The sequence below is a fragment of the Stegostoma tigrinum genome, chromosome 26 (assembly GCF_030684315.1).
Source record: "Stegostoma tigrinum isolate sSteTig4 chromosome 26, sSteTig4.hap1, whole genome shotgun sequence".
Classification (NCBI taxonomy): Eukaryota; Metazoa; Chordata; class Chondrichthyes; order Orectolobiformes; family Stegostomatidae; genus Stegostoma; species Stegostoma tigrinum.
Window position 1 is genome coordinate 17,128,283 of NC_081379.1, and position 25,735 is coordinate 17,154,017.

At 39.2% G+C, this 25,735-nt stretch overlaps 1 protein-coding gene across 2 annotated transcripts in view; it reads left to right on the forward strand.

Moving 5' to 3' along the window:
* Positions 1 to 25,735, forward strand: part of grk3 (G protein-coupled receptor kinase 3) — a 278,643-nt gene that overhangs the window by 195,687 nt on the left and 57,221 nt on the right. For both annotated transcript variants that reach the window (XM_048555682.2, XM_059655001.1), the window contains 6 exons: positions 486 to 564; positions 3,241 to 3,371; positions 11,904 to 11,998; positions 13,668 to 13,775; positions 19,512 to 19,578; positions 23,498 to 23,598. In XM_048555682.2, the coding sequence (XP_048411639.1) occupies positions 486 to 564; positions 3,241 to 3,371; positions 11,904 to 11,998; positions 13,668 to 13,775; positions 19,512 to 19,578; positions 23,498 to 23,598 (581 nt within the window). The remainder of the gene's footprint in view (positions 1 to 485; positions 565 to 3,240; positions 3,372 to 11,903; positions 11,999 to 13,667; positions 13,776 to 19,511; positions 19,579 to 23,497; positions 23,599 to 25,735) is intronic.

The following is a 25,735-nucleotide window of genomic DNA, read 5'->3' on the forward strand; positions in this document are numbered from 1 at the left end:
GATGAATTGAGCAATCATTTGGTAGTGATGAAGAGGCTCGGGGGGTGACTTTATCTGTGTTTTACCAGTAGTGTTCTTCATTTTTTTGAAGCTATTTTATGTTCACAGAATGTAGATTGATTTTTTTTTCTAGCCAAGTCTCCCCAATGCATCTGCTGTTGCCCAATTGAGAGGTTGAGGAAGAAAGTCTTTGTTAAGGAATGGTGTATGTCACTAGGAAAGAATGCAGCTGATCTAAAAACATCAATCAAAAGAAACAGAGCAGTACATAGACCTGTTGATGATTTTCATCTTTTTGCACTCATGGGAAGATTTTATTTTACAAATGAAATCTTGTTCAATTGTTTAAAATTTTACTGCAAACAGAGGAGGCTGAAGGGTAAATTTTTCTTTAATTTTATTACCCAGAATATGTTTTGCTGTATTGTGTAATAATTTTATCTGATCGCTTATTTGTTGCCTTTTTTTGTCACTTCTTTCTGCAGGACTGCCCTTTTATAGTCTGTATGACCTATGCTTTCCATACTCCTGACAAACTGTGCTTTATTCTTGACCTGATGAACGGTAAGATATTTTGATTGTTGTGTACTGGGATGACACCCACATTAGATCCACAGGAGAGATGAGTTAAAACTCTTGTTAATAAAATGTGAGGCTGGATGAACACAGCAGGCCCAGCAGCATCTCAGGAGCACAAAAGCTGTTGTTGCCTAGATGAGTCCATCTCTGTTTTCATGTTTAATTTCTCATTTAAATAATTCAGTGAATGTGAAAAACTCTCTGAATTCTTAACTGCTGTATTTTGTATGAATATCTATTTGGTGTCGTACTGTGATTCATGTCCTTGCTGTATTCAGCGTCAAACCGGATCAGATTGCTTGCCTCTGCCAAATACAATGAAACTCTCCCTGCACTGTCCCATCAAACAGATTCAAGATTAGAATTAGAATAAAGCTCTCTTTTTATATTGTCCCATCAAGCATATTAAGGTTAGCATATAAGCAAAATATTGCAGATGCTGGAAATCTGAAACAAATATAACGCTCAGGAAACTCACCAGATCTGGTAGCATCTGTGGGGGAAGGAACAGAGTTAAGGTTTCGAGTCCAGTATGGCTGTTGTTCAGAACTTCTCATAACTTCTAAAAGAGATCCAGACCCATCTTTAACGAAAGAAGACAGACCTGTTGCTTTCTGAGAAGCTGCGACTTTGCTTTTTATTATTGATCTGAGCAATGCATCAAAAGGTGACATTTTCTTTTCTGCTTGCTGGTAAAAACTATGAATGGTTTTACCATAAAAATGACTCAGTTACTGAGTACAACATTCTAAGTATGAAAAGATGATTGAAGGAAGGAAAGTTGTTTTATCGCTGATGGTATTCTTGACCCGAACGGAACATTGTAATGTTGCCCTGCTTTGATCAGCAGGTTAGTATTATTCTTGTTGCATTTGCATTTCCTTTTTGAACTTTAATGCATTCATTCCACTGGGTGCCGTGTGTTCCAGAAGTTAAAAAGTCTATAATTGGAAAATTCACTTAAAACGCATTGTACTAACACTTGTGTGTAGTATTTTGTACCACCGTGAATCCAAAAATCACATGTGTACACACATACTCACATAAAGACAATGTAATCAGCTAAAGAACTGAACTTTGTTAAAATCTGTCTTAAACGTGAACTTGTTATTGTTTTTCCCCTCAAATTCTCATTTCTACTCTTAGAGATGCTGTGTCTTAATGGGTTACAATTCAGCAGGTTTTGAGGCCTTCCAGTATCTTGTACAAAATAAGTAGACAGTGAATATTAATATGGTATTCAATCATGAAGGAATAATAGCCAAACTGATCCTTGCATGGCATAATGCATGCTTGTCCTAGATCACTGGTATCTGCATAGCAATGAGGTATGAGAACAACACTTGCGTTTTCTTTGTCCTAACTTGAGGAAAGTTGGGCTGATACTCGTGTACTAGTTTCTGTCCCAGCTGGGATTAGCATCTACGAATAAATAGGAGATCGATCTGAGCCTTCATGGTTTTGTAATTTGTGTATTTGTTCACTCCTGCCATGTGTGTCCACTTTTGCATAATAATACAGAGAAATTCAAACAAGAACACAGCCTGTTCAACAGACTAGTCAATGCCATGGTTTGGCACGGTTCCATTTGTGAGAGAGATGAGAGCATAGCCTCTGTATTTAGGTCAGATCAGATAAGAAATTATCCATTTTTATGTCCCTTTAACTTGATCTAAGCATTGACTTGGATAGTGAATTGATCTACAACAAGACAAACCTCTGTATTAAAAAAAAATTCTCTTAGTTGTATAGAGTGCAATGTAGATAAACATCTGTCCATATCCCCATTGATGTAATGCCAACAATAGATGGAACTAGTCCATATCTCTCCTGTGCCGTCATTTTATTGTATTGAAATGTAAATCCTGTTTGTTCACATTTAAAACATTAAAACACTCCCAGATGAGCTTGGCTTATTGGTAGTAATGGCACTTCTGAGCCAGATGATAATGGATTAATGATGCATCCCAAAGACTTGAGAAATATAATCTGTCACTGAGAAATGATATCCCAATGCAGCTATAAATGTTGCATTTGCCAGAGGTGCGGTTTTTGTGAGAGATTTATAACTGCGGCTTTAACCACCTGTTCAAAAGTAGAAATTGCCAGTGAAACTCAGCAGGTCTGGCTGTCTCTGTGAGAACAAAGCAGAGTTAACATTTCGAGTGACTTGCCATCAGAATGGAAGAACTTCTTCAGTTTCTCCAGCAATTTCTGCTTTAGTTTCAGATCTCCAACATCTGTAAGTTCTTAGTTTATTTATATCACATGTTCCTTGAGTTCTGAATGCTGAAATTGGAGATTTTGTAATATTATTTAAAGGAGAGTATGTAGTTTTTTTTGTGTTCTGCCCAATATTTTTTTCACTGATCAACATCATCAAAACAGTTCATTAGTTTATCATCCAATTCCATGGTTGCCTGCAAAACAGCAGTCAATGTTCTGAAGAGTAGCTTATTACGTCAACCAACTTCATTAATTGACAATACATGAAATAAATGCAAATCTTTCTTTCTTCCTTTACCAGAACCAGCTACACCAGATTACTTTGATTAAAGTATCAATTGTGAGTGCAACAATAAGTGGAGCAAAGTGGTAGAGTTATATGAAATGATTTAATTGACTCACAATCTTATAGTTAACTGCTGTTCCTATTTATAGGTGGAGATTTACATTATCACCTTTCACAGCATGGAGTGTTTTCTGAAAAGGAGATGAGGTTTTATGCCGCAGAGATTATGCTGGGCCTTGAACATATGCACAACCGATTTGTAGTATACAGGGACCTGAAGGTAAGATAAGATTTACATAGTCATAATTTTTTAAAAGTTATGCTTTATATAAACTGATTGAGTCAATGACTGCACAATAACCTTGGAAAATGGTGAATTTTTTTAAAGGAATATCTTCATTTTCAAAATTGTGCTAATTGTACACTGCAATCTGCAAGAACAAGTTATTGGCATATTGGATGTGAAAATTTTCTTCAGAAGCAAGGACTGAAAGATAAGCAGGTAGTTTAGACGAGAGAAAAATTAGAGAAAGGGGAAAAGGTAAATAGGTGTTTCAAATAAGGATAAGTAAATGGTTTGAATGACTGCAAACCAGTGAATCAGTGCTTTAAAAATTTAGTACTGTGATGACACTGAAACATTAACTAGTACAATAGAATGCACCAATAGAGGTCTGTCAACTAAAGGATGAGAAAATAAACAAAATTAAACAGGAAACAAGGAAAAGCTACAGTGCAGAAGGTCTCAAATTAAACCACTAAATGCTTCTCCAACATAGTGGATCTGCTATTTTTGAGAGGTATCCTTGAAAAAACAAATGGTCAGCACTTTGTACTCAAAATCAATTGAATGAAAATACTTTTCTCTTTCCTGGACACACAAAAACCCCACAATATGCAAATACAGTGCCGGTCGTAAAGGAAATAAAGAATATGGCATAGATCTTGTGATCAAACAGAGAGGAACTTGTTTTGTATATTTAAGCAGCCAGTTGCTTATTTCAAGTGGACAAGTTGCTCATTTACACACTAGACTGCATTTGCTGAAATTTGGGTCTCTCGGGTGTGGAAAAAGCAGGGCCTTGAGTTCAGTTCCTTCTACCATCTGTTGCTGATTTTATGAAAATCTGTATCTTCTGACTTGCAATGACATCAGCACAGGGGATTTGCCTGTGCATGTATTAAAGTCCTTGCAGCTACTATGCAACTCCTCATGTTCCAGACGTTAAAAATCACACAACATGTATTATAATAATGCAATGTTATATTTAAATAAACAGAGATTGCAGTTTTACAAAATACTAACCTAATAGCTGGCAATTATAACTAGCTGTAACACAAGTCACTGCATTCTATTTCACCTGTGGATTTAAATGGACTGGCTAGTAGGTATACGTCAATGCAACAATGCTCCAAACTCTGTGTTACCACTTACTAAGCCCATGGGAGTTTTGTTATTATATGTGCAGAACCTTGTATCTGCCACCACTTTGCAGTAATTTTTTTTGAAAAGGGAGAAAGGGAGTCAGTAGTTCACTTTTTATCTCAGTTGAGACGCCAAGCAACAATTAAACACTAATTGACCTGAGGTAGTATTTGCTGAACACCAGTAATAGCAACATTAAAAATTTATAATTGTACTGAGAAGTAGAAAAATTCTTTGTGTGTTTTACAATGTAACACTTCTCTTCTGAAATGGTACATCATCTGACTTGCTATGAATAGGGCTATGAGAGTTGTTTGAATTTGTTTAGTGCAGAGTCGTAAAATTGTACAGCTTAGAAGGAGGCCATTAAGCCCATCAAGTCTGTGTTCAAACTTTAGAAGAGTAATCTAATTATGCAGATCTATTCCCCAATCTTATCCAGTTGTTTTTATTATCTTGGGAAGCACTCTCTCTTCTACTTATGTTATTAATATTCCGACTTCTCCCATTTACCCTTTACTCCTTTGTTGTTGCCCTGTCCAAATTCCCCTTCAATTTCTGTCTCAATTGTTCTTCACACCCCACTTGCTGTTGTCATTTCACTTCATTCCCTATATTCTCAAATTACTATGTTCCATGTAATCATGTACCTCCATCATTCCTTCATTTTCCGTTCTGACATGACATTAGGTATAACTTCTTTGTTTCCTTTATGTCTCCCAGCAATAATATACTGTATTTTTGGTTGACTTTAAGGGCGTGATTTTGCTCACTAGCTCATGTTAAATGATCATTTATAATAAATGCAAATAAAATGATGCAAGAAATGAGTGCATGTACTGTATAGTCTGCAAATAAAAAATAAAGAATTGCTCTATAGAATACTAGCCCAAGTCCATATTCCAAGGATGAAAATAATTAAAAACTCATTTACTAAAATATTCAAGAACATCTGACCTTGTAATACATTAAATGCCATCCTTAATTGATCAGTGTTTCACTGATTGTACAAAAAATTTCTGAACAACAGAAGTCGAGGATTATATTCAGTTCTTGAGAAATCATCACCTTTGAGAACAACAGTACAGTCGTTTGGAGAGGTATGTCACTAAGTGAGCCAGCTAGAGATGACATGACCTCTGCCAAACCAGTGAGTGCACATGAAGTAGAACAATGATAACATTCGTTTCTGTCTAACTATAAGGATATATGTTTCACATCACTTGATGTAAGTATGTAGCTGGATAATTTAGTTGTTTCACAGAAGTTCAACTATGTAACTCAAAGCTGTATTGGGGTAAGCACTATATGGTACTTTGTGTTTGAACATTAGCCTATTAATTCTGGGAGCAGTTTTCTTTAATCCAGCCCAGTGTTATGGATCCAGAAAATGTGTACAGGAAAGCCAACAACTATTGTGAAAAAATATTCAGTGGTGCCCCACTGCTTAAACTACAATTTTTTTTTGACCTCAGAATACTGCTTCACGTTATTACCCAGAGCTTTGTTTTTCCGGCAACTGACACATTTAAAAAAACACATCACCACATGAAGAATACCTTTTGATTTAGATATGCTTGAAGAGGTCACTATCAAGTGTTACTTGCACAGGAATAACATGCTGTCTGACACTTATCTTGAGAAACCAGAAATGAGATGTGAGTGGCTGCCATTAACACCAAGGCAGCATTCAATTGAGTAAGGTATCAGGGATCCCAAGAAAAACTGGAGTCAATGAGAATTATACATTGTGGTTGGAGTCTGCTTAACCCAAAGGAAGATGGTTGTAGTTGTTGAAGGTCAGTCACCTCACCTCCAGGACATCTCTGCAGGACTTCCTCAGGATCGTGTGGTAAGCCCAACCATCTTCAGCTATTTGTCAATGGCCTTCCTTCCATCATAATGTCAGAGGTGGGGATGGTCGCTAGTGATTGCGCAGTGTTCAGCACCATGTGCAAATGCTTAGATATTGAGGCTTTTTGTATACATTTCAACCTGAACAAGATCAAAACTTTGCTGATTACATTAAATATTGCATTTACCAATTGCTATTATGTAAACTTCAGTTTTAATTGATATAGAGGCCTTCATGTGGATGGAATAACTGACTTGATGTTGTGTGGATCTCTTCTTATTATCATATTGAATGTCTGCTTTAATTAACAAAGGCCATAACAAGAAGGCTATTAGAATTGTCTTAATTATTTTCAAGCAACTATTTGTTTATGTTTGACAATAGCTTCAGTGTCAAGGTTTGTTCTTCATACTCCAAGAACAAAACCAGAAAATGAATTGGTCATTTAATAAGTACTGGGATGGTTGACACCTCAGCTTTCATTACCATATGGCTCACGTCAGGTGGCACGCTGTGATACTGTTTACTTTCAGTGTGCTGTGGAGGTCTGTGACAAATTAAGGCAGGGAACCTTGATGCTCTGTCACTTTCCCGTCGAGAAAACATGTATTCAAACCACTCCCTTCCAATTACAATTGCCAACCTTCCGGGAATTAATGTTTAATCTCCAGGATACTGCTGTAGACAACATGGGAGATAAATCACAGTTAAAACACAGTGTTTATTCATTAGTATAAAAATAACAGGCATGTTGTTTGACTGACAGTCAAGAATCATTCAATTGCATGATGAAGGCTATAGGCTTTTCAATGAGCTGGGAAGGCGATGTGCTGCAATTATGGACATGATAGGTGACCAGCAGCAGTTGTTTGAGAATTAAATGGTTAGAAATGCCAGCTCATGTAATGACATTTCCAGGACACTGTCCAACCACAGCTTCCAAAAGGAAGCTATTTTTGCTCTCCCTACACCACCTGTGGTATTGAATTTTCTCTCGAGTTGGTTTTGGTTAATTTTTAGCATCTAACTTGACTATAATGTTTAATCTTCAAATCACATATTTGGGGATAGGTGATACCACACTGTAACATAGTAAATAGTGTATTCCAAATGCATTTACAAAATTCCTACACAAAGCATTTACTGCGCTTCAGCCTGTCTGTGCAAGAATTCCTAGTAGCAGGGTGAGATTGTAAATATTGAGCGTCAGGTCATACACTGGTGAGATTCTGCCAACATTAGTGTGAGCTGCAGCTGTGAGGATGCCCATAGCTGCTTTGGTCTAACCAGAGTTGGTTGCCCCTTCTAGCGGTGAATCTCTCACACATTATATACTCTGGTTTCTTTAAAAAAAATGATTAAATGATTAACGTGTGGCCGAAGTTGCAGGGAAGTGAATTCTGAAGAAGGGTCCCGACCCGAAACATCAGCTTTGCTGCTCCTCTGATGCTGTCTGGCCTGCTGTGTTCCTCCAGCTCCACGCTGTGTTATTTGAGAGAGAAATGGATTTTGATTGTTTGACTAGCAGAAGGTAATTTTACATTTCTGCAAGAGGTATGCCATAATGTGGAATAGAAAATTATCAGTGCTAAACAGATTTGAGTTTGATGGATCTGTAAGTATGAGTGTTTTCTTTAAGATGGTCTGGAGCGAGACGTTAAGCTGTTGACAATTATTACTGTGTAATCCTCATTATGATAGAGTTGATAGAGTGTCAGACCTTCTGCGTCCTCCTGGAGAACTTACTGGTCATCCTGCGAATCATTCACAGCAAGCTGCTGCCCCCTCTGATTATTGATGGTTCTGGCACAAGGCTCATTAAACAAAAGTGAAAGATGCTTGCAGTGTAAAAATTAAAATCACAAAAGCGCTGAGGAAAGTACCTCTGCAGTCTGTCCTTGCTGATCTCAAGAGCTTTAATTAAGAAGTAATGATAACAGCAGCGATGCCACTTCTGCATAAGATTCCTGGGGCCTAAGTACATGCAAACAAACAAGTAAATGTACAAATTAGGGCTAAGAGGAGGCTATTCGACCCCTCAGCCTTGTTCTACCATTCAAAAAGATCATGGTTGATCTCACTGCACTTTGTTTCCATTCCCTGACACTATTCAAGCCCCTTGATTGTTAAGAATCCTTCTATATCCACTTTAAAAAATCCCTGTCTTCACTGCTCCCTGGGGAAGAGAATTCAACAGACTCACGATTCTAAGAGGAAAGAAATCATCAGAAACTTAACTGGGTTTCACTTATTTTTCAACAGTGACCCTTAATTCTAACCACTCCCAGAAGGCGAAATATCTCTCTAGTATCTACCTTGTCAATTGACGCAAGATTTTATATCTTTCAATAAGATTGCCTCTAATTCTTCTAAACCCTAATAGATATAGGCACAACCTGTCTAATCTTTCCTTGTAAGACAACCCCTTCATCTTAGGGCTCAGACAAATGAACTTTTTCCCCATTGTTTCTAACACAGTTATCTCCTTTCTGAAATAAGGTGACCAAAACTGTACAGTACGCTGTAACGTGGTCTCACTGATAACCTGTGCAACTGTAGCAAACATCTCCATTTTTGTTTTCTATTCCATCCTCCTCATAATTTAATGACAAAATTCCATTTACATTCCTGCTCCTTGATCTTTTGGAATGAAATTACACCCGAATTTATGCCTAAATTAACCTTCCTGAGATACTTACTTATAACTTACTGCTTCTTTACTGCCAAAAGTAGAACTAGCAACTCATCACTATGGGGATATCGTCACCACCCAGCCATTAAGGAAAGTAGTTCACTTCTAAAGTGTAATTAGGAATTGGCAATTAGTGCTGGCCTTGGTATTAATGCTCATGAGCAAATAATAAAAAAAATTGCTTATGAATAATGTAACTTAAAAGTGCAAGTGAAATTGAGGAAACTCAGAACGTAGTGTAATGCTGCCATGAGTTCAGGCCATTTGATACTTGCACTGTTCTCCTCAAGGATGCGCCTCTTACTATTCTGCTGATACACATTACATTTATTTCAAATTTTGAGTATCAGGTATAGGTGGCTGCAGTGCCAAAAGCAGAAGGCATGTTCACGTTGGAAAGTCTGATGACACAGGATGAAAAAGCAGAGTGAATTAGTCCATAGCATGAAATAACTATGTCTTTGCAGGGAAATTTATACACAGTAGAGGCAAAAACTACCACAACTGGAGAAAAGACAGGCATTACACCTATTACAAGGAAAGGTTGCATTCTCCTGGACAGACTCCCAGGAAATTTTGTGAGCAATAGAGGTGTTAGAGAAAAGCTATTAGTTTCCGGTTGGGCATAGGATAGAACACTTACAATTTGAGTGTTTTTTTCTATCTTCAGACATTCTGATTACTTTAAGGTCATTCTGATACTAACTAGTCACATAGTCTGGTTCACTATGTAGATTGTGACCTCCTGGAATTAACCTTTTATCTGCCACTCTCAGATGTTGTGCATTTAACAAATGGCACCTGCATAGGGCTATTTCTGCATCTCCCTTGCTTGTTCCAAAATTGCACCTTCCTTGTCCAAACACCAGTTCAGCTACCTCAACTTGGGAGAAGGGCACCTAACAAGATACTTCGTACAGCAGCATAGACCTGAGTGGACATGGTTAGGACGTAGTCATTTCTCAACAATGAGGCCAAAGTTATTGCTATTTTTTAAGGATTGCAAAGACTGTGATCTCTCAAGATGAATCTTCGGAACGTCTCAACTATGGTATCAACTGTTGGTCAGTGTTAAAACATTTATTTCTGAGTAAGGAGATTATGGGCTAAAGTCTCAATTCAAAGACTTCAGTGCAAAATCTAGATTTATTCTCCAGCAGAATGTTGTGGGGGTGCTGCACTTCTGGAGGTGTCATGTTTCAAAGTAAATTTGTTTTCTTGTGTTGACAAAAAAGACTCCATGACATTGTTTGAATTTGCACCGGGAAGTTCTGCTTAATACTTGTCGTTCAACCAACTTCAGTAGAACCATCAAAAACAGAAATTGCTGGAAAAGCTCAGCAGGTGTGGCAGCAGCTGTGGAGAGAAATCAGAGTTAAAGTTTCACATTGAGTAACCCTTCCTCAGAACTGAGCTTTTCCTGCAATTTCTGTTTTTGTTTCTGATTTCCAGCATCTGCAGTACTTTTAGTTTTTGTTCATTAGAACAGAGTGCCTGGCCATTACTGTTGCTGTTTGTGGAATACTGCTATGCAAAAATTGGCTGTGAAGCATGTTTGGGATTTCTGAAATTGTAAGAAGTCCTAAATAAATGCAAGTTCTTTGCACTGTATGTAGATAAAGAAACAAGTTCCTCCCATGTTACAGGTGATATTAATGTTGATACTATCCAAAAACTACATCAATCACCCATCGAAGGGGGTAAGACATGAAGTAAGGATAATCTTTTCCTCCTCCATGTCGTCATCACTCTCCTCAGCAAAGCACAGTAATAATAAATAACATGCAACAAGAAAACTTAATTTTTCTTCTTGCTAATTTCTTTTAGACTCGCTCTGTTCACAAAGTACCTTGAAATACCTGGTTATTGCAATTTCTAAATATTGGAATAACACCCAGCCAAGGCATTGTTTTGGAAATGTATCTTTTACCTTCCCAATCTGTCCTGACCTATTGTGAAATGAATAGTATCAGAATTGTTATCCTTTTAGTGACTGTGATTTACAAGTGGAATTATGTGCAGTGGGTATGTTGAGAAACCCCAAACCATGGGATTGTTCTGCTCCCTCCCACCTGCATGCGGTTGGTGAATAGCTAGAGGCACAGTGAACTTATGGAAAGATTTTCCAGAGACTTCTCACAAGCCGCTTAGTTTCAACTTAAATTTCTCTGCCCATTATAATTACTACAAAATTTGTCAGAAAATCTATGCCATTGTCTATGCTTGTTCTCCAGAATCAAAGAGATAACTGTCTGGGAGTACAGCATACCCAAAGCTGTGATTAGGGAACAGAAATCTATTAAGACATGACAATCAAATGTAACTCTAAGATATGACCCTTTGGAGTACTATCCACTCCCTATAGTTCCCTATTTGGTAACTCACTGTCAGGATAAACAGGAAGAAATGCTCCATCTTGGAAATGTTCTTTGTGATGTCGAACTTGTTTATTGCTTTACCTTCATTCAAAATTCCTGCACATGAGGTATGCATTCAATTTGGGGCACTTTGTGTTGTAAAGCCTGGTTATTACACTGCTCAATCAATTTCAGATTGTTGTATGACTCTGAGGCTGAAGAATGAAAGTAACAGTTATACATCACTGCTGTTATGTGGATATTGGTCGCTACGTTGACTGAACACTGTTGCCTGATCCTCGCTGTCTGAAGTGGGACATAATGGCAAAAAATACACGATTAAGAAAACTCCAGGGAAAGGCTGAATTCATTTGACTTAAGTTGCAGTGTTCAAACTAGAATGCATTTTGAGATATTTTGTAGTTTGACTATGAAATTAAAATAATTCAGGTCAGTGCACCCTGCTATTTTGTGTTTTACAGCCAGCAAATATTCTCCTGGATGAACATGGTCACGTGAGGATATCAGACCTTGGGCTTGCTTGTGATTTTTCAAAAAAGAAGCCTCATGCCAGCGTGTATGTATTTGTTAACCTACTTATGTGGACAGCTTTGCATAAACAAGACCAGTTTTGTGCTGGCAGACAAATGCACCCTTTTTGTTTATTTCCCTGTTCCCATTTGTATCGAAAGCTGTAACCAAGGAAGAACTTTGAAGAGACAATAAGGGAGAAAGCCGCCAAAGGTGCCTCCCAGTGATGCATTGCTGATTGCAACTATAATTCTGGTTGTCTAAATGAATTTAAGTGATTGCTGTGAGATAGATTTAACAGAGCAGTGTCGTTGGGATCATGTTTATCTGTTCTCCATACGTCAAAGGATTTCTATTTATAAATATGATATCCCTTGGCTGTTGGTCACTTCTTATGTTTCCAACTCCCTCGCTCAAACTTTGCAACTGAATCTATTTATAAAAATAAATTGTGGTGAGAGCCTTTGTTTCTGCTGTCTTTATTTTCGTATTACTGATAACAGAGTTGTTGAAGCTTTTCACCTTCCACTCATCAAGACAAATTTGCAAGAATGCCATTAAGAGCAAACTCAACATTTCTACTTGATGACAAGAGAGTGTTAATTGGTCGGCAAATGGGCTCTGATTAGTAGAGGTGATGCTATAGAGAATGCAGCAATGATGATTCATTGTTAACTACCAAGCTTTGTTCAGAATTCACACCATACAGGTTGACTCTGATTGGCCGGGGCACTGCCCCAAGAAATGGTTGTCACCTATTTTGCTGAGTTGAAACAGATGCAGTATGTATACGTGATAATGCTGTCCTTCCTTTCAATCCTAAATTGGCTATCTGTGTGGCACACTTGTGTGCATTGGACACTACACGTATTAACACACGGCCCTGTTCTTTGCAGCGGGAAAGAACTTGTGCAAGCACCGCACCTGTTTCAGCTCAACAAAATTGGTGACAACCGTCTGTAACTAAATTCTTCATCCAATATGCACACATACCTTTTTTGTCAAGGTTACTAGATAACAATCAAAAATAAAAACATTGGTGGAATTCTTTTCCTTTCCCTAGCCTTCAGTTGTCAACAATATCATCATCAACAAGTTTGAGAACAACTAAATCATCCAAGATAAGAGACAAAATTTGGATATGTTTTATCTTGTATGACTCACTACCTCTCTGTGTGGTGCCTTGGCTCTTTCAGCTGTCAGCAGAGATGATCCCTTGATGTAATCATATAGTAGTTACCTTACTGGACTAGTGATCCAGAGGTATGAGTTCAAGTTCCACCAACATAGCTGGGAAATTTAAATTCAGTTTAACTAAATACATCTAAAATAAGAAGCAAGTATCAGTAGTGGTGATCACATAACAGGAATCAGATTGTTGTAAAAATCTGTTTGGTTAATTGATCTCTTTTAAACAAGGGAACATGCTGTCTATACCTGGTCTGATATTGTTGTCACTCCAGATCCAGAGCAATGTGATTAACTCTAATAGCCTTATAAAGAAGCCGAGCAAGCCATTCAATTGTCGAGGAATGGACTCACCACCACCTTTTTTAGGAATGAGCTATGGCACCTCTGCTCATGCCTCATAAATAAATGAAGGGTCCTTCCTTGCCCATTTTTTGTTGTTGCTACAAAATTAAGATATATTGTGTTATGTAGCCAGAGGCTTTATTTTTACGTTTTTGAAGTTTAACTTGTTTCTATTGATGTAGTGGTACCCATGGATACATGGCTCCAGAAGTGTTACAGAAAGGAACGGCATATGACAGCAGTGCAGATTGGTTCTCATTGGGATGCATGCTCTTCAAACTCCTTCGAGGGTAAGTCACTAAACGGAAAAAATGTCTCATTGGTCTGAGCCTCTGTCTTTCTGATTGGTCTATTATGTAATTTGCCTGGTAATAGCTTTGCAGATTTGTCACCAAATTAAATTGCGTATTCTTTGTCATGACAGCTACACTTACCTTTTATTCAGTAAAGTTTGAGGAATGTGGGAGTTTTCATGGAAACCTGTAAGATACTAACAGGATTAAACACGCAAACGCAGGAAGGATGTTCCCAGTGACAAGGGAGCCTCAAATCAGGGGCCACAGGCTAAGGATTTGGGAAAGCCCATTTAGGACTAAGATGAGAACTGGCTGTACCTAGACAATGGTGAATCTGTGGAATTGTATAACACTGAAACCGGTTGAGGCCAAAAGATTGAATGTTTTCAAGAAGGAGTTAGATGTAGTTCTTAGAGCTAAAGGCACCAAAGGTTATATGGAGAAAGCAGGAACAGGGCACTGAGTTGGATGATTAGCCGTGACCATATTGAATGGTGGAGCAAGCTCAAAGTGGTGAATAGCCTACTCCTGCTCATAATTTCTGTGTTTGGATTTGGGTTCGATCTGAAGAAGAGAAGTCACTGTCTGGAATGTGGTCAAGGCAGACTCACTTGCGGCCTTTGAAGGGGAATTGATGCATCGTTGAAGGCAGAAACTTTGCCTGGCTCTGGGCTAGTACGACTAGCTGATTTGCCCTTGCAGACAGTGGGAATGGTCACACCAAGTGGAATAGAGCCTTCATTGCTAAAATCTTCCTATAATTTGTCTTATTATTATAAATAGCAGGTTACCAACTTTAGTGGATTTGTATGCTCTGACTTAGGGTTTTTTATGTTTGTATCCATCTGTCTGAGTTTACTTGCACAGATGTTCATATATTGTGTTATAAAAGCAATGAAGCAATGAACCTACAGGCATGAGATTATTTAATAATCAAAGAACCAGCTGAATGATTTAATAAAGGACTTTAGAGGAGAAGAACAATGCGTTTACAATTTCATAAACCTTTCAAATGAATGCACTGTTTCCTACTTTGATCAGACTGTGTCCATTCTTTCTCACTGCAGACTCAAGTGAAGTATTCAGTCATTGAAAGTGATGCAGTAAAGACTGATGCCTAATGTCAAAGGTCAGAGTAATGTAGGAACACTGAAGAGACCCAGGCTTTCCAAACTTGAAAATAATATCTCAACCAGATTGTGAAAGTATATAATGTGATATGATATGGAGAATGCATATTAGGAAAATTGATGGTAACTAAATTGACCAGACAGTGCAAATAGGCACAGGGGATCTGGAATTGAGAGACTAATAATGACCATGAATCCGTTGTCAATTTTTGGAAAAACCCATCTGGTTCACCAGTGATAATGGGAACTGCAGATGCTGGAGAATCCAAGATAACAAAGTATGGAGCTGGATGAACACAGCAGCCAAGCAGCATCTCAGGAGCACAAAAGCTGACGTTTTGGGCCTAGAGCCTCTCTGATGAAGGGTCTAGGCCTGAAACGTCAGTTTTTGTGCTCCCGAGATGCTGCTTGGCCTGCTGTATTCATCCAGCTCCATCTGGTTCACCAGTTCATTTTAGGGAAGGAAACTGCCATCCTTACCCTGTCTGGCCCACATGTGACTCCAGACTCACAGCGATGTAGTTGACTCTTAACTGCCCTCTGGCCAATTGGAGATGGGCTAGCCTAGTCAGCGATGTCCTCATCCCATGAATGAACCAAAAAAAAGGTTCAAATTGGAGTAGTTAATTTAAGATCGATGCCTGGAGGTAATTCTCTCTGTGATCGGTATATGAAATAGAGTTTTAAGGTAAAATAGTGATGGCAAAAGACCTAAAATTATCTAACCATAGAGGGGGGAACTGCACACTAGATGGGTGGGCATAATATCCTTCGTCATCGTAATTGTATTGTGACTATAATTGTAACTGGGTCAATCAGATGCCACAAGAACACACTTGTGAACTTTAGAGGAAAATTTTGTTTTCTGTGCTTTTGGTGTCGTGCAATTGTAAACATGTACTTCATAATGACATTTATGGTTTTGCTACATCTAGTGACCTGTGTGCACTTGAGTTATAGTGCCACCTGCAGCATTATTAATGAGAGATTTAGATGCTGTATATATGAGCATCAGCCATCATTTCCTTAAACCATCAGACCACTATCAACTATGATCCACTCAACTGAATGGCAAATTTTGTCTCCTTTTAGCCCACATTTCTGATAACCTCAATCAGTGGTAGTGATGCGTCTCACTTTGTAGGCCACATGATAGGTATAGCTTAGACCCATACAGTATTATTACTGAAGCAGTCCCTGTTCAAATGCAACAAATGTGCAGACTTAGGCTGAAAGGTGGCAAGCATACCACATAAATATCAGGCAATGACCATGTCCGATAAGAGACAATGTAACCGTCTCTCTTTGATATTCAATGGTGTTACCATCACTGAATCTCCCAATGTCAACAAAATGGGCGTTACCATTGACCAGAAACTCAACTAGTCTTACCATATACAGTGGCTACAAAAGCAGGTCAGAGACTGGGAATACTGCAGCAATTAATTCACCCCTGGACTCCCCAAAACCTGTGCAAAATCTACAAAGCACGAGTTGGGAGTGTAATGGAATATTCTTTACTTGCAGGGGTGGTTGCAGTTCCAAGAAGCTTGACACCATCCAGGATAAAGCAGCTGCTTGATTGTTACCACATCTGCAAGTAACTATCTGCTCCACTTCTGATGCTCAGTAGCAGCAGTGTGCACGTTGCCAAAGATCCTGAGATAGCACCTTCCAAACTCATGAATGCTTCCATGCAGAGGGACAAGGGCAGCTGATACATGGAAACACCATTACAAACAGGGTCCCTTCCAAACCACTCACCATCTTAGCTTGGAAATATATTGTCGTTCTTTCACTGTCATTGGGTGAGAGTCCGGGAATGCCCTCCCTAGTGGCATTGTGGGTTTACCGATAATGCATGACTGCAACTGTTCAAGGAGACAGCTCACCATCACCTTCTCAGGGGCAAGCAGAGATAGGCAATAAATGCTGGCCAGCCAGTGACACTCCCATGGGTGAATAAAATAAAGTATTTTCCTATTAATCTGCTTATATCTCAAATTTCTTTGACCAAATGCTACTGGTATAGAGATGGATGAGGTTACAGCACTTAATAAACAGCCCTTTCCAATTCGAAAGACTTGCCAAATTCCAATGCAAACAAGAAATGGAAGACTGAATGAAGCCTCAGAGTCTTAAATTGCTCACCCTCCAGTCTAAGTCATGATGCTGAGAAATATGGAACTGAATCATGAGTACTGGTAGCTCAGAGGAAACAGGGTGTAAATGTTATTCTGCTACCAAAATGGCTTTGTTCTAGAAGTGTGGTGGAATAAAAAAAAGTTCCTTTTCCAAATATTTAAAATAAATATGAGTTCCTGATGACTTCATTTATATGAAAAAGTAAAAATAAGCCAATAAATAAGAAAAGCCAAGAATAATGAAAATAGATTTTCTCAGGTCAGCACATGCTAATTCTGAGAATAGCTTGAATAATTCTTGTTCATTCTCTTTAAAGAGAAAGCCGGCCAACGAAGTGCAATTCATTGCTATTTAAATGTGTATGGAAGATGGAATTCTATGCAGCAAAATCAAAACACACTGTTTGATGTTGCCCTTTGAAGAGGTGGGCAGAATGATGAAATAAAGAGAAAGAGATGGCAGTGACAACAGCAGTGACCTCCTGTGGGATGTTCAGTTTGATTGATATAAATAATGCCTTGAAGTATCTTAAGCTAAAAGTCAGAAGCCAGAGAGATCAGAACAGAGAGAAAAAAATGAAAGCTTCCTTTTGCTGTTAGACCCTTAGTCAGAAATCTAGCAAAGAATTATATTATTAGATAGTTGATCAACCCATTGAACTTTTGGGTGAGGTAGACATCCTTTGTGCAACAGGACTGCTACCTGGTGGTTCAAAAGACAAATTACATCTTATTTGTAAAACGTGGGTGATTTCTACTCTGTTTACCTACTGTGTATATTAGTGAAGAAAATATGTTTAAGGATGATAGGATTAAAAAAGTCTATTTATAGATCAGACCCAACTAGAATACATTTTATGTCTTTGGTATAGCCTATGAATGATGAAAAATTCGAATTCCATACTGAGAAAGTATGTTCACAGATGTTAGAATAAAATGTCAGCTCCCCTGAGACTTCTTGAGAAAATGCATTGTCATTTATTGCAGGAGACAAACATGAAGGCATCAGTTTTAATTCTCACTTTACAGTGAATTTAGCTTGTATTACCTGCAGCATCAGAAGGAAAGGTAAAATTAAACAGAGTTCATGTTCATCATCACTGTTTATTTGCCCTTGCTGGAAAATACATCTACGTGGCTGTTAGATGAGAAAAGCATTAACTTAGCTGAAATGCAACAACCTCCTAGTTGAATAGCTTTTTGACGTTGTGTTTTGGCTCAGGCTTGAAACACTGGAGGCCTGTTGGTCTGGAGGTCTATAACCATATGCTATTGCAGTGATTGGAACTGGGGCCAGGTGGATCTCATTGACTGACGTCTTTGACTGGGCCACTGGCTGTCAGATATTAAATAAAATTCACAATGTAGTGAATGGCTTTGAGCTGGCTGGTCAGAGCCCATGTACTGAGCACGTGTAATGAAATGGTGTCTTGGTGACAGGACACTTGCCTCTGCAGTTATTTCAGTCAGTAAAAATTGTGCATTCAGAAGAAATGGAAAGTGAATTTGAGTTTAGAAAATCATTAACCTGCCTTGAGAAGAGAAGCCTGTGCTGTCAAATAATTTTATTCTCAACCTTTCTCCCTTTTCTCTCCAAAGCATTATCTCTTGCTAAAGTATGGGACTAACAGTTTTAAATAGCTTTTTACTTTACATTTCACCCAAGCTGATTCAACCATGAACATATCGCACTCTGGTTAATTCACACATGGGAAATTTTTAGGCAAGAATAATTGGGCAGTGATGAGAAGTAAAGGCCATGGCTCCATGCCTGACATTGCCCTTTCTAGCCCAGATGTGCTGTTCACAATGTCATTACTGAGCTAAACCAATTCCACACCCAACCAGGATTCATAATTCCTGGTCTGCATTGTTACTCTGCAGTTCACCTAAGTTGACACTGCCTTTAATCATCTCTTTGGACCCTGTTCTATTTAGAATTAGCTGAAGGTTTGACTGCCACAGGATTTAAAAAATAATCAATATTAATTACAATATTATCAATAAATCAAAATGAAAGCTTGAATGTACCACTGATGTATTGACAGTAGCTGCTTAATGCCTATAACTAGTGCACATTGTGGTAATAAAACAAAGAGGACAGAACCATTTGGGAAGAACGCCAAATTTGAAATGTAGGAATAAGAAAAAAATGCAAAAATTAATCGTTTCCTTCTTTTAAAACAACTCAGTTGAAAATGATTCCTATCAATGAGTGGAACCTTCACATCTCACAGGATGTTAACCTTTCAACCTCAGTGTCCAAGACCCCCAATCCCAAAAGAAAATTTCTGATATAAGCATTTGCGTTGTTAAATTCAGAGATAATTGCCCTTTTCATTCTTCTCCTTTTTCCACTAACAGTTCCTTATTTTCTAATGGCCATGTAATTGAGGAATAGTGTTCCAGTCAATTTAAAGGGTGCCTATTAATAAACTTTATTTTTCTCCTAATAGGCACAGCCCATTCCGGCAGCATAAAACAAAGGACAAGCATGAGATTGATCGCATGACGCTCACGATGGTAAGAAAACAGATCTTGACAAAAACATCATTCACAAGTTTCGGAAGATTTCCTAAATGGAATCAATCATGCTAGGTCATGGCTTCAAAACTCTGTCAACAAACTGTGGGGATATTACGCATAAACTGATTTAATCTGCTGATTTAAATTAGTAGGAAATAAACATTGTTCTAGGTAACTTTGATCACTTGATTTAGTTTGGTTTTATAAAATAATTCTTGGGCAGCCGAGGAACACCAACCAAAGGAACAACTAGATTGAAACAGAAAAGCCAGATAATACTGGAAACACTTAAATGGGTCTGACAGTGTCTGATGAAAGAGAATCAAAGTTAATGTTTCAGAACTTTCATAAGAACTGAAGAAGCACTGCAGATTTGAACATCTTCAGCAAACAATTGATTTAATGATGTATTGCTTGATCTAGTCAGAAGTCACGACACTGGGCTATGGTCCAACAGGTTAATTTGAAATCACAAGCTTTTGGAGCGTTGCTCCTTCATCAGATGATATCCACTTCAACTGATGAAGGAGCAGCGCTCCAAAAGCCAACGCCAGCCCAAAACTGGCACCTCCACATCATTGCTTGATCTGGTTAGACTGTCATTGCATTACACTATCATGTTGTTGAAATCAAAAGCTACTGTATATTTACAGATTATAAAAGAATGCAGGACAATGTGTCTTTCCCCAGCTTCTAACCATCTCTTCCTGCAAGCGCCCTTTTCTCATCATCTTCATGAGACCCATCTTCTCTTGATCCTTTTATAATTAAATTATTGACCTCATAGATTCCTTTTCTGGGTTCCATGTTGACTGATACTGCTAACAGTTCTGTCTCCTTGACTATTGTTTTATTCTACCCTTGACCCCATACCTTTTCAATATACAACCTCATATCCTATCTCTCTTTCTCCTAAAAGTCTTCAGAACATGTTATTACATGTCAAATACCTGTCGATCGTTTCCACGATTCCAAATTATAAATCCTCCAACCAGGTATCTTGGTTGACCACATGTTGAAACAGCTCACGTAAATTTGGTCATAGAACCCCTACAGTGTGGAAGGATGCCATTCAGCCCATTGAGTACACACCGACCTTCCGAAGAACATCCACCGCAACCCCCTCCCACCCCAGACCCACTCTCCCACGTTATTCGTGTAACCCTGAATTTAGCATGGTCAATCCACTGAACCTGCACATCTTTGAACTGGGGGAGGAAACTGAAGACCCACAGGAAACCCATGCAGACTGAGGGAGAACATGCAAACATCACACAGGCAGTCGCCCAAGGGTTGAATTGAACTCAGGCCCCTGGCGCTGAATGCTTCGCTTATGTCATCCAATCGGATGAAACTGCCCTTGCTCCTTGTCTATCTAATTGGAACCAGAAAAATATCTGTCATAGCTTTTCCTCCCACTCCTGTGTCATTATAGAACATGGAACATTACAGCACAGTACAGGCCCTTCGGCCCTTGATAATGTGCCGACCTGTCATACCGACCTGAAGCCCATCTAACCTACACTATACCATGTACGGTCGTATGCTTATCCAATGACGACTTAAATGTACCTATAGTTGGCGAATCTACTACCATTGCAGGCAAAGCGTTTCATTCCCTAACTACTCTCTGAGTAAAGAAACCACCTCTGACATCTGTCCTATATCTTTCACCCCTCAATTTAAAGCTATGCCCCCTTGTGCTCACCGTCACCATCCTAGGAAAAAGGCTTTCCCTATCCACCCTATCTAACCCTCTGATTATTTTATATGTTTCAATTAAGTCACCTCTCAACCTTCTTTTCTCTAATGAAAACAGCCTCAAGTCCCTCAGCCTTTCCTCCTAAGACCTTCCCTCCATACCAGGCAACATCCTAGTAAATCTTCTCTGCACCCTTTCCAAAGCTTCCACATCCTTCTTATAATGTGGTGACCAGAACTACGCAATACTCCAACTCCGCCGCACCAGAGTTTTGTACAGCTGTAGCATAACCTCTTGGTTCCGGAACTCGATCCCTCTATTAATAAAAGCCAAAACACTGTATGCCTTCTTATCAGCCCTGTCAACCTGGGTGGCAACTTTCAAGGATCTGTGTACATGGACATCGAGATTTCTCTGCTCATCTACAGTATCAAGAATCTTACCATTAGTCCAGTACTTTGCCTTCCGGTTACTCCTACCAAAGTGCATCACCTCACACTTGTCTGCATTAAACTCCATTTGCCACCTCTCAGCCCAGCTCTGCAGCTTATCTATGTCTCCCTGCAAACTACAACATCCTTCGTCACTATCCACAACTCCACCGACCTCAGTGTCATCTGCAAATTTACTAACCCATCCTTCTACACCCTCATCCAGGTCATTTATAAAAATGACAAACAGCAGTGGACCCAACACTGACCCTTGCGGTACACCACTAGTAACTGGCCTCCAGGATGAACATTTCCCATCAACTGTCTTCTTTCAGCAAGCCAATTTCTGATCCAAACTGCTATATCTCCCACAATCCCATTCCTCCGCATTTTGTACAATTATCTCTGAAGACCCCAGGGATCCATCCCTAATCCCTTTCAAGTCAGTTTCCATGTGTATTCCAACAATGCTCAGCTATGTCTCATCATCCCTTTAACTCTCCTCTGCTATATCTGATTTGTCACACTGTTTGTCTAATATTCAATAATAAGTGAACAAAAATTTCCTTCAAACAAATAAATAAAAAAGACATTGTCCACACACACACATGTCATTAAATTAAAACAAACAGCTGCAGGTGCTGGAGATCTAAAACAGAAACAGAAGTTGCTAGAGAACCTCAACAGATCTGGCAGCATCTGTGAGAGAAAGCAGAGTTAATGTTTTGTGTCCAGTGACTTTTCATCAGAATCGAAAAGTTATTATTATGAACCTTAATTATTGTTTCCGATTGCAATTACCTCAGACTGCATAAAGTCATTCATAGTCCTGGTGTTGTGTTTGATCTCTGAGCTGAGATTTTGGCTACATATACAAGCCATCAGTGAGACTGCATGTTTTCACTGTATAATATGCCTTGAAACTGCCCCAGCACATCTCTCAGAATCCCTTGTCAATACCTTTGTCATCTCTAGACTTGACTTCTGGAATACCCCTCCGTTCTCCTCTCTACAAACCTAAGTTCATTCCAAGCTGTTGCTGCTTATATCTCACCTCACTCCAATCTCATTCACCCATAGCCACTCTGCTTGCTCTTCCTCACTGGTTAGTGAGGGTAATTAAAATACTTAATATGAAGGTCCTCATCGTTGTTTTCAAAATCTTTTGCAGTCTCGCCTCTCACTCACCCTTTGGACTCCCTCAAAGACGTAGAATATTGAGGTTGATGCTCTCTTTCAGTTTTGATATCTTGTACAACAATTTTCACAATCCACCATAGACACTTGTGATTTCAGATGCGTTGGCCCTACGTTCTGGACTCTTTTTTTTTTCTAAATTTCCATGTCGTTCTTGCCTCTTTGAGGATGATCCATAAAACCAACCTCTTTTATTGGGCATCTAGTCATCTTTCCTGATATCTCGTTATGTGGTTTGATGTTTCTTATTGACACTGCACTTGTATGATTTCTGCACTAACTGAGGATGGGGGTTTGGTGTTGAGCAGGAGGAAAGAATATCTGCTCGATCTAACACAGTGTGGGGCTGGAGGAACACAGCAGGCCAGGCAGCATCAGAGGAGCAGGAAAGCTGACGTTTCAGGTCTGGAAGAAGGGTCCTGATCCGAAGCGTCAACTTTCCTGCTCTTTTGATGCTGCCCAGCCTGTTGTGTTTCTCCAGCTCCACACTGTGTTATCTCTGACTCCAGTATCGGCAGTTCTTACTATGTCTATATGCTAGAGCTCTTCGCTTTGATGGCATTTAATTCTTCCATTTCTCCCTCAGAATGTTGAATTACCAGATTCTTTCTCTGTGGAGCTGAAATCTCTTCTGGAAGGCCTACTACAGCGAGATGTTGCAAAGAGGCTTGGGTGCCTGGGACGAGGGTAAGCTGAAGCTTTATGATTTTCTTATAGAACATAGAACATTACAGCGCAGTGCAGGCGCTTCGGCCCTCAATGTTGCACCCATCCAACCTACAGTATTCCATTATCATTCATATGTTTATCCAATGACCATTTAAATGCCCTTAAAGTTTGTTTCAGAACAGATTGCAGGTCTGAAGAAGCATGTGTTGAAGGTGTAGCTTCTCAATGCATCACGCTAAATGATGGTTGACACTGACTTTAAAGCATTAATGCAGCTTTATGATGCTGATAACTCGAGGTACAAGAGTTAAAGCTGGGATGCTTGTCCCAAGTGTGAAATAAGACAAGTTGATTATATGATGCCAAATTAAAATATAGCCAATACGTTTGGTGTAGTCTGAGATTTATATGTTTTTAACATGTTATATGTTGACTTCATGGGGACTTCAACTTTCTAAATATTGATTAGAAACATTTTATATGTAATAGTTTAGATGGAGCGGATTTTGTCCAGTGCATTCAGGAAGGATTCCTGACACCATATGTAGCTAGACCAACGCGAGGAGAGGCCACTTTAGATTTGTTTCTTGGCAATGAACCGGAGCAAGTGTTAGGCTTGTTGGTTGGAGAGCATTTTGGCGGTAGCAATCATAACTCTGTCACTTTTACAATAGTCATGGAAAAGGATAGGTACATATAGAAGGGTAAGGTTTATAATTGGGGGGACAGGTAATCACAATTCTGTTGGACAAGAACTGGGTAACAAAATGGGAACAGATGCTGTCAGGGAAGAGTACTGTTGAAATGTGCAGATTGTTTAAGGAATGCATACTGCGTGTGTTTGATATGTTTGTCCCTAGCAGGCAGGGAAGATGCGGTCGAGTGAGGGAGCCTTGGCTCTTGAGAGGTCAAATGAATGGTTGAGAGGAAGAAGGATGCTTATGTCAGGTTTAGGAAACAAGGATCAGAAAAGACTCTAGAGAGACACAAGATATTCAGGAAGGAACTGAAGAAAGGGCGTAGGAGAGCTATAAGGGGACATGAGAAAACCTTGGCAGATAGTATCAAGGAAAACTCCAAGGCTTTTTACACGTACGTGAGGAATAAGAGAATGTCTAGAGAAAGGTTAGGGCCAATCAAGAATTGTAAAGGGAATTTGTGCACAGAGCCTAAAGAGATAGGAGAGGTCCTTAATGAATACTTTTCTTCAGTATTCGCAACCTGGAGGGATCTAGTTGCAGAGGAAGACAGTGGTAGGCTAGAGGAGGTCGATGTTAGTAGGAAAGATGTGCTAAGAATTTTGAGAAAGTTGAAGATAGATAAGTCCCCCAGGACTGATGGGATTTATCCAAGTATTCTGTGGAAAGCGAGGGAAAAGATCGCAGGGCCTTTGGCAATGATCTTTTCATCTTCGCTGTCCACGGATATAATGCCAAAAGATTGGAGAGCAGCAAACATCATCCCCCTTGTTCAAAAAAGGGAATAGGGATAACCCTGGAAATTACTGGCCACTGAGTCTTATGTCAGTGGTTGGCAAATTGTTGGAAAGGGCTCAGTGAGACAGGATTTATGATCACTCGGAAAGGCATAGTTTGATTTGTGATAGTCAGCATGGATTTGTGAGGGGTAGATCATGCATCACAAAACTTATTGAATTCATTGACGAGGTGACCAAACACGTGAATGAAGGTAGAGCAGCGGATGTGGTATACATGGATTTAAGTAAGGCATTTGATAGTATTCCCCATGGTAGGTAGCAGAAGGTAAGGAGGCATGGGATGGGGGGAAATGTGGCAGACTGGATTCAGAATTGGCTGACCCATAGAAGACAAAGGTTGGTAGTGGATGGAAAATATTCAGCATGGTTCTCAGTTACAACTGGCGTACCACGAGGATCTGTTCTGGGTCTTCTTCTATTTGTGATTTTTGTTAATGATTTGGATGAAGGTGGATTAGTAAGTTCGTGGATGATATAAAGGTGGGTAGCATTGTGAACTGGCTGTCCTCGGTTACAAAGGGACATCAATAGGATACAGAGCTGGGCTAAGAAGTGGCAGATGGAGTTTAACCCTGAAAAGTGTGAGGCGATTCATTTTGGAAGGACAAACTTGAAAGCAGAATACAGGGTTAACAGAAAGATTCTTGGCGGTTAGAG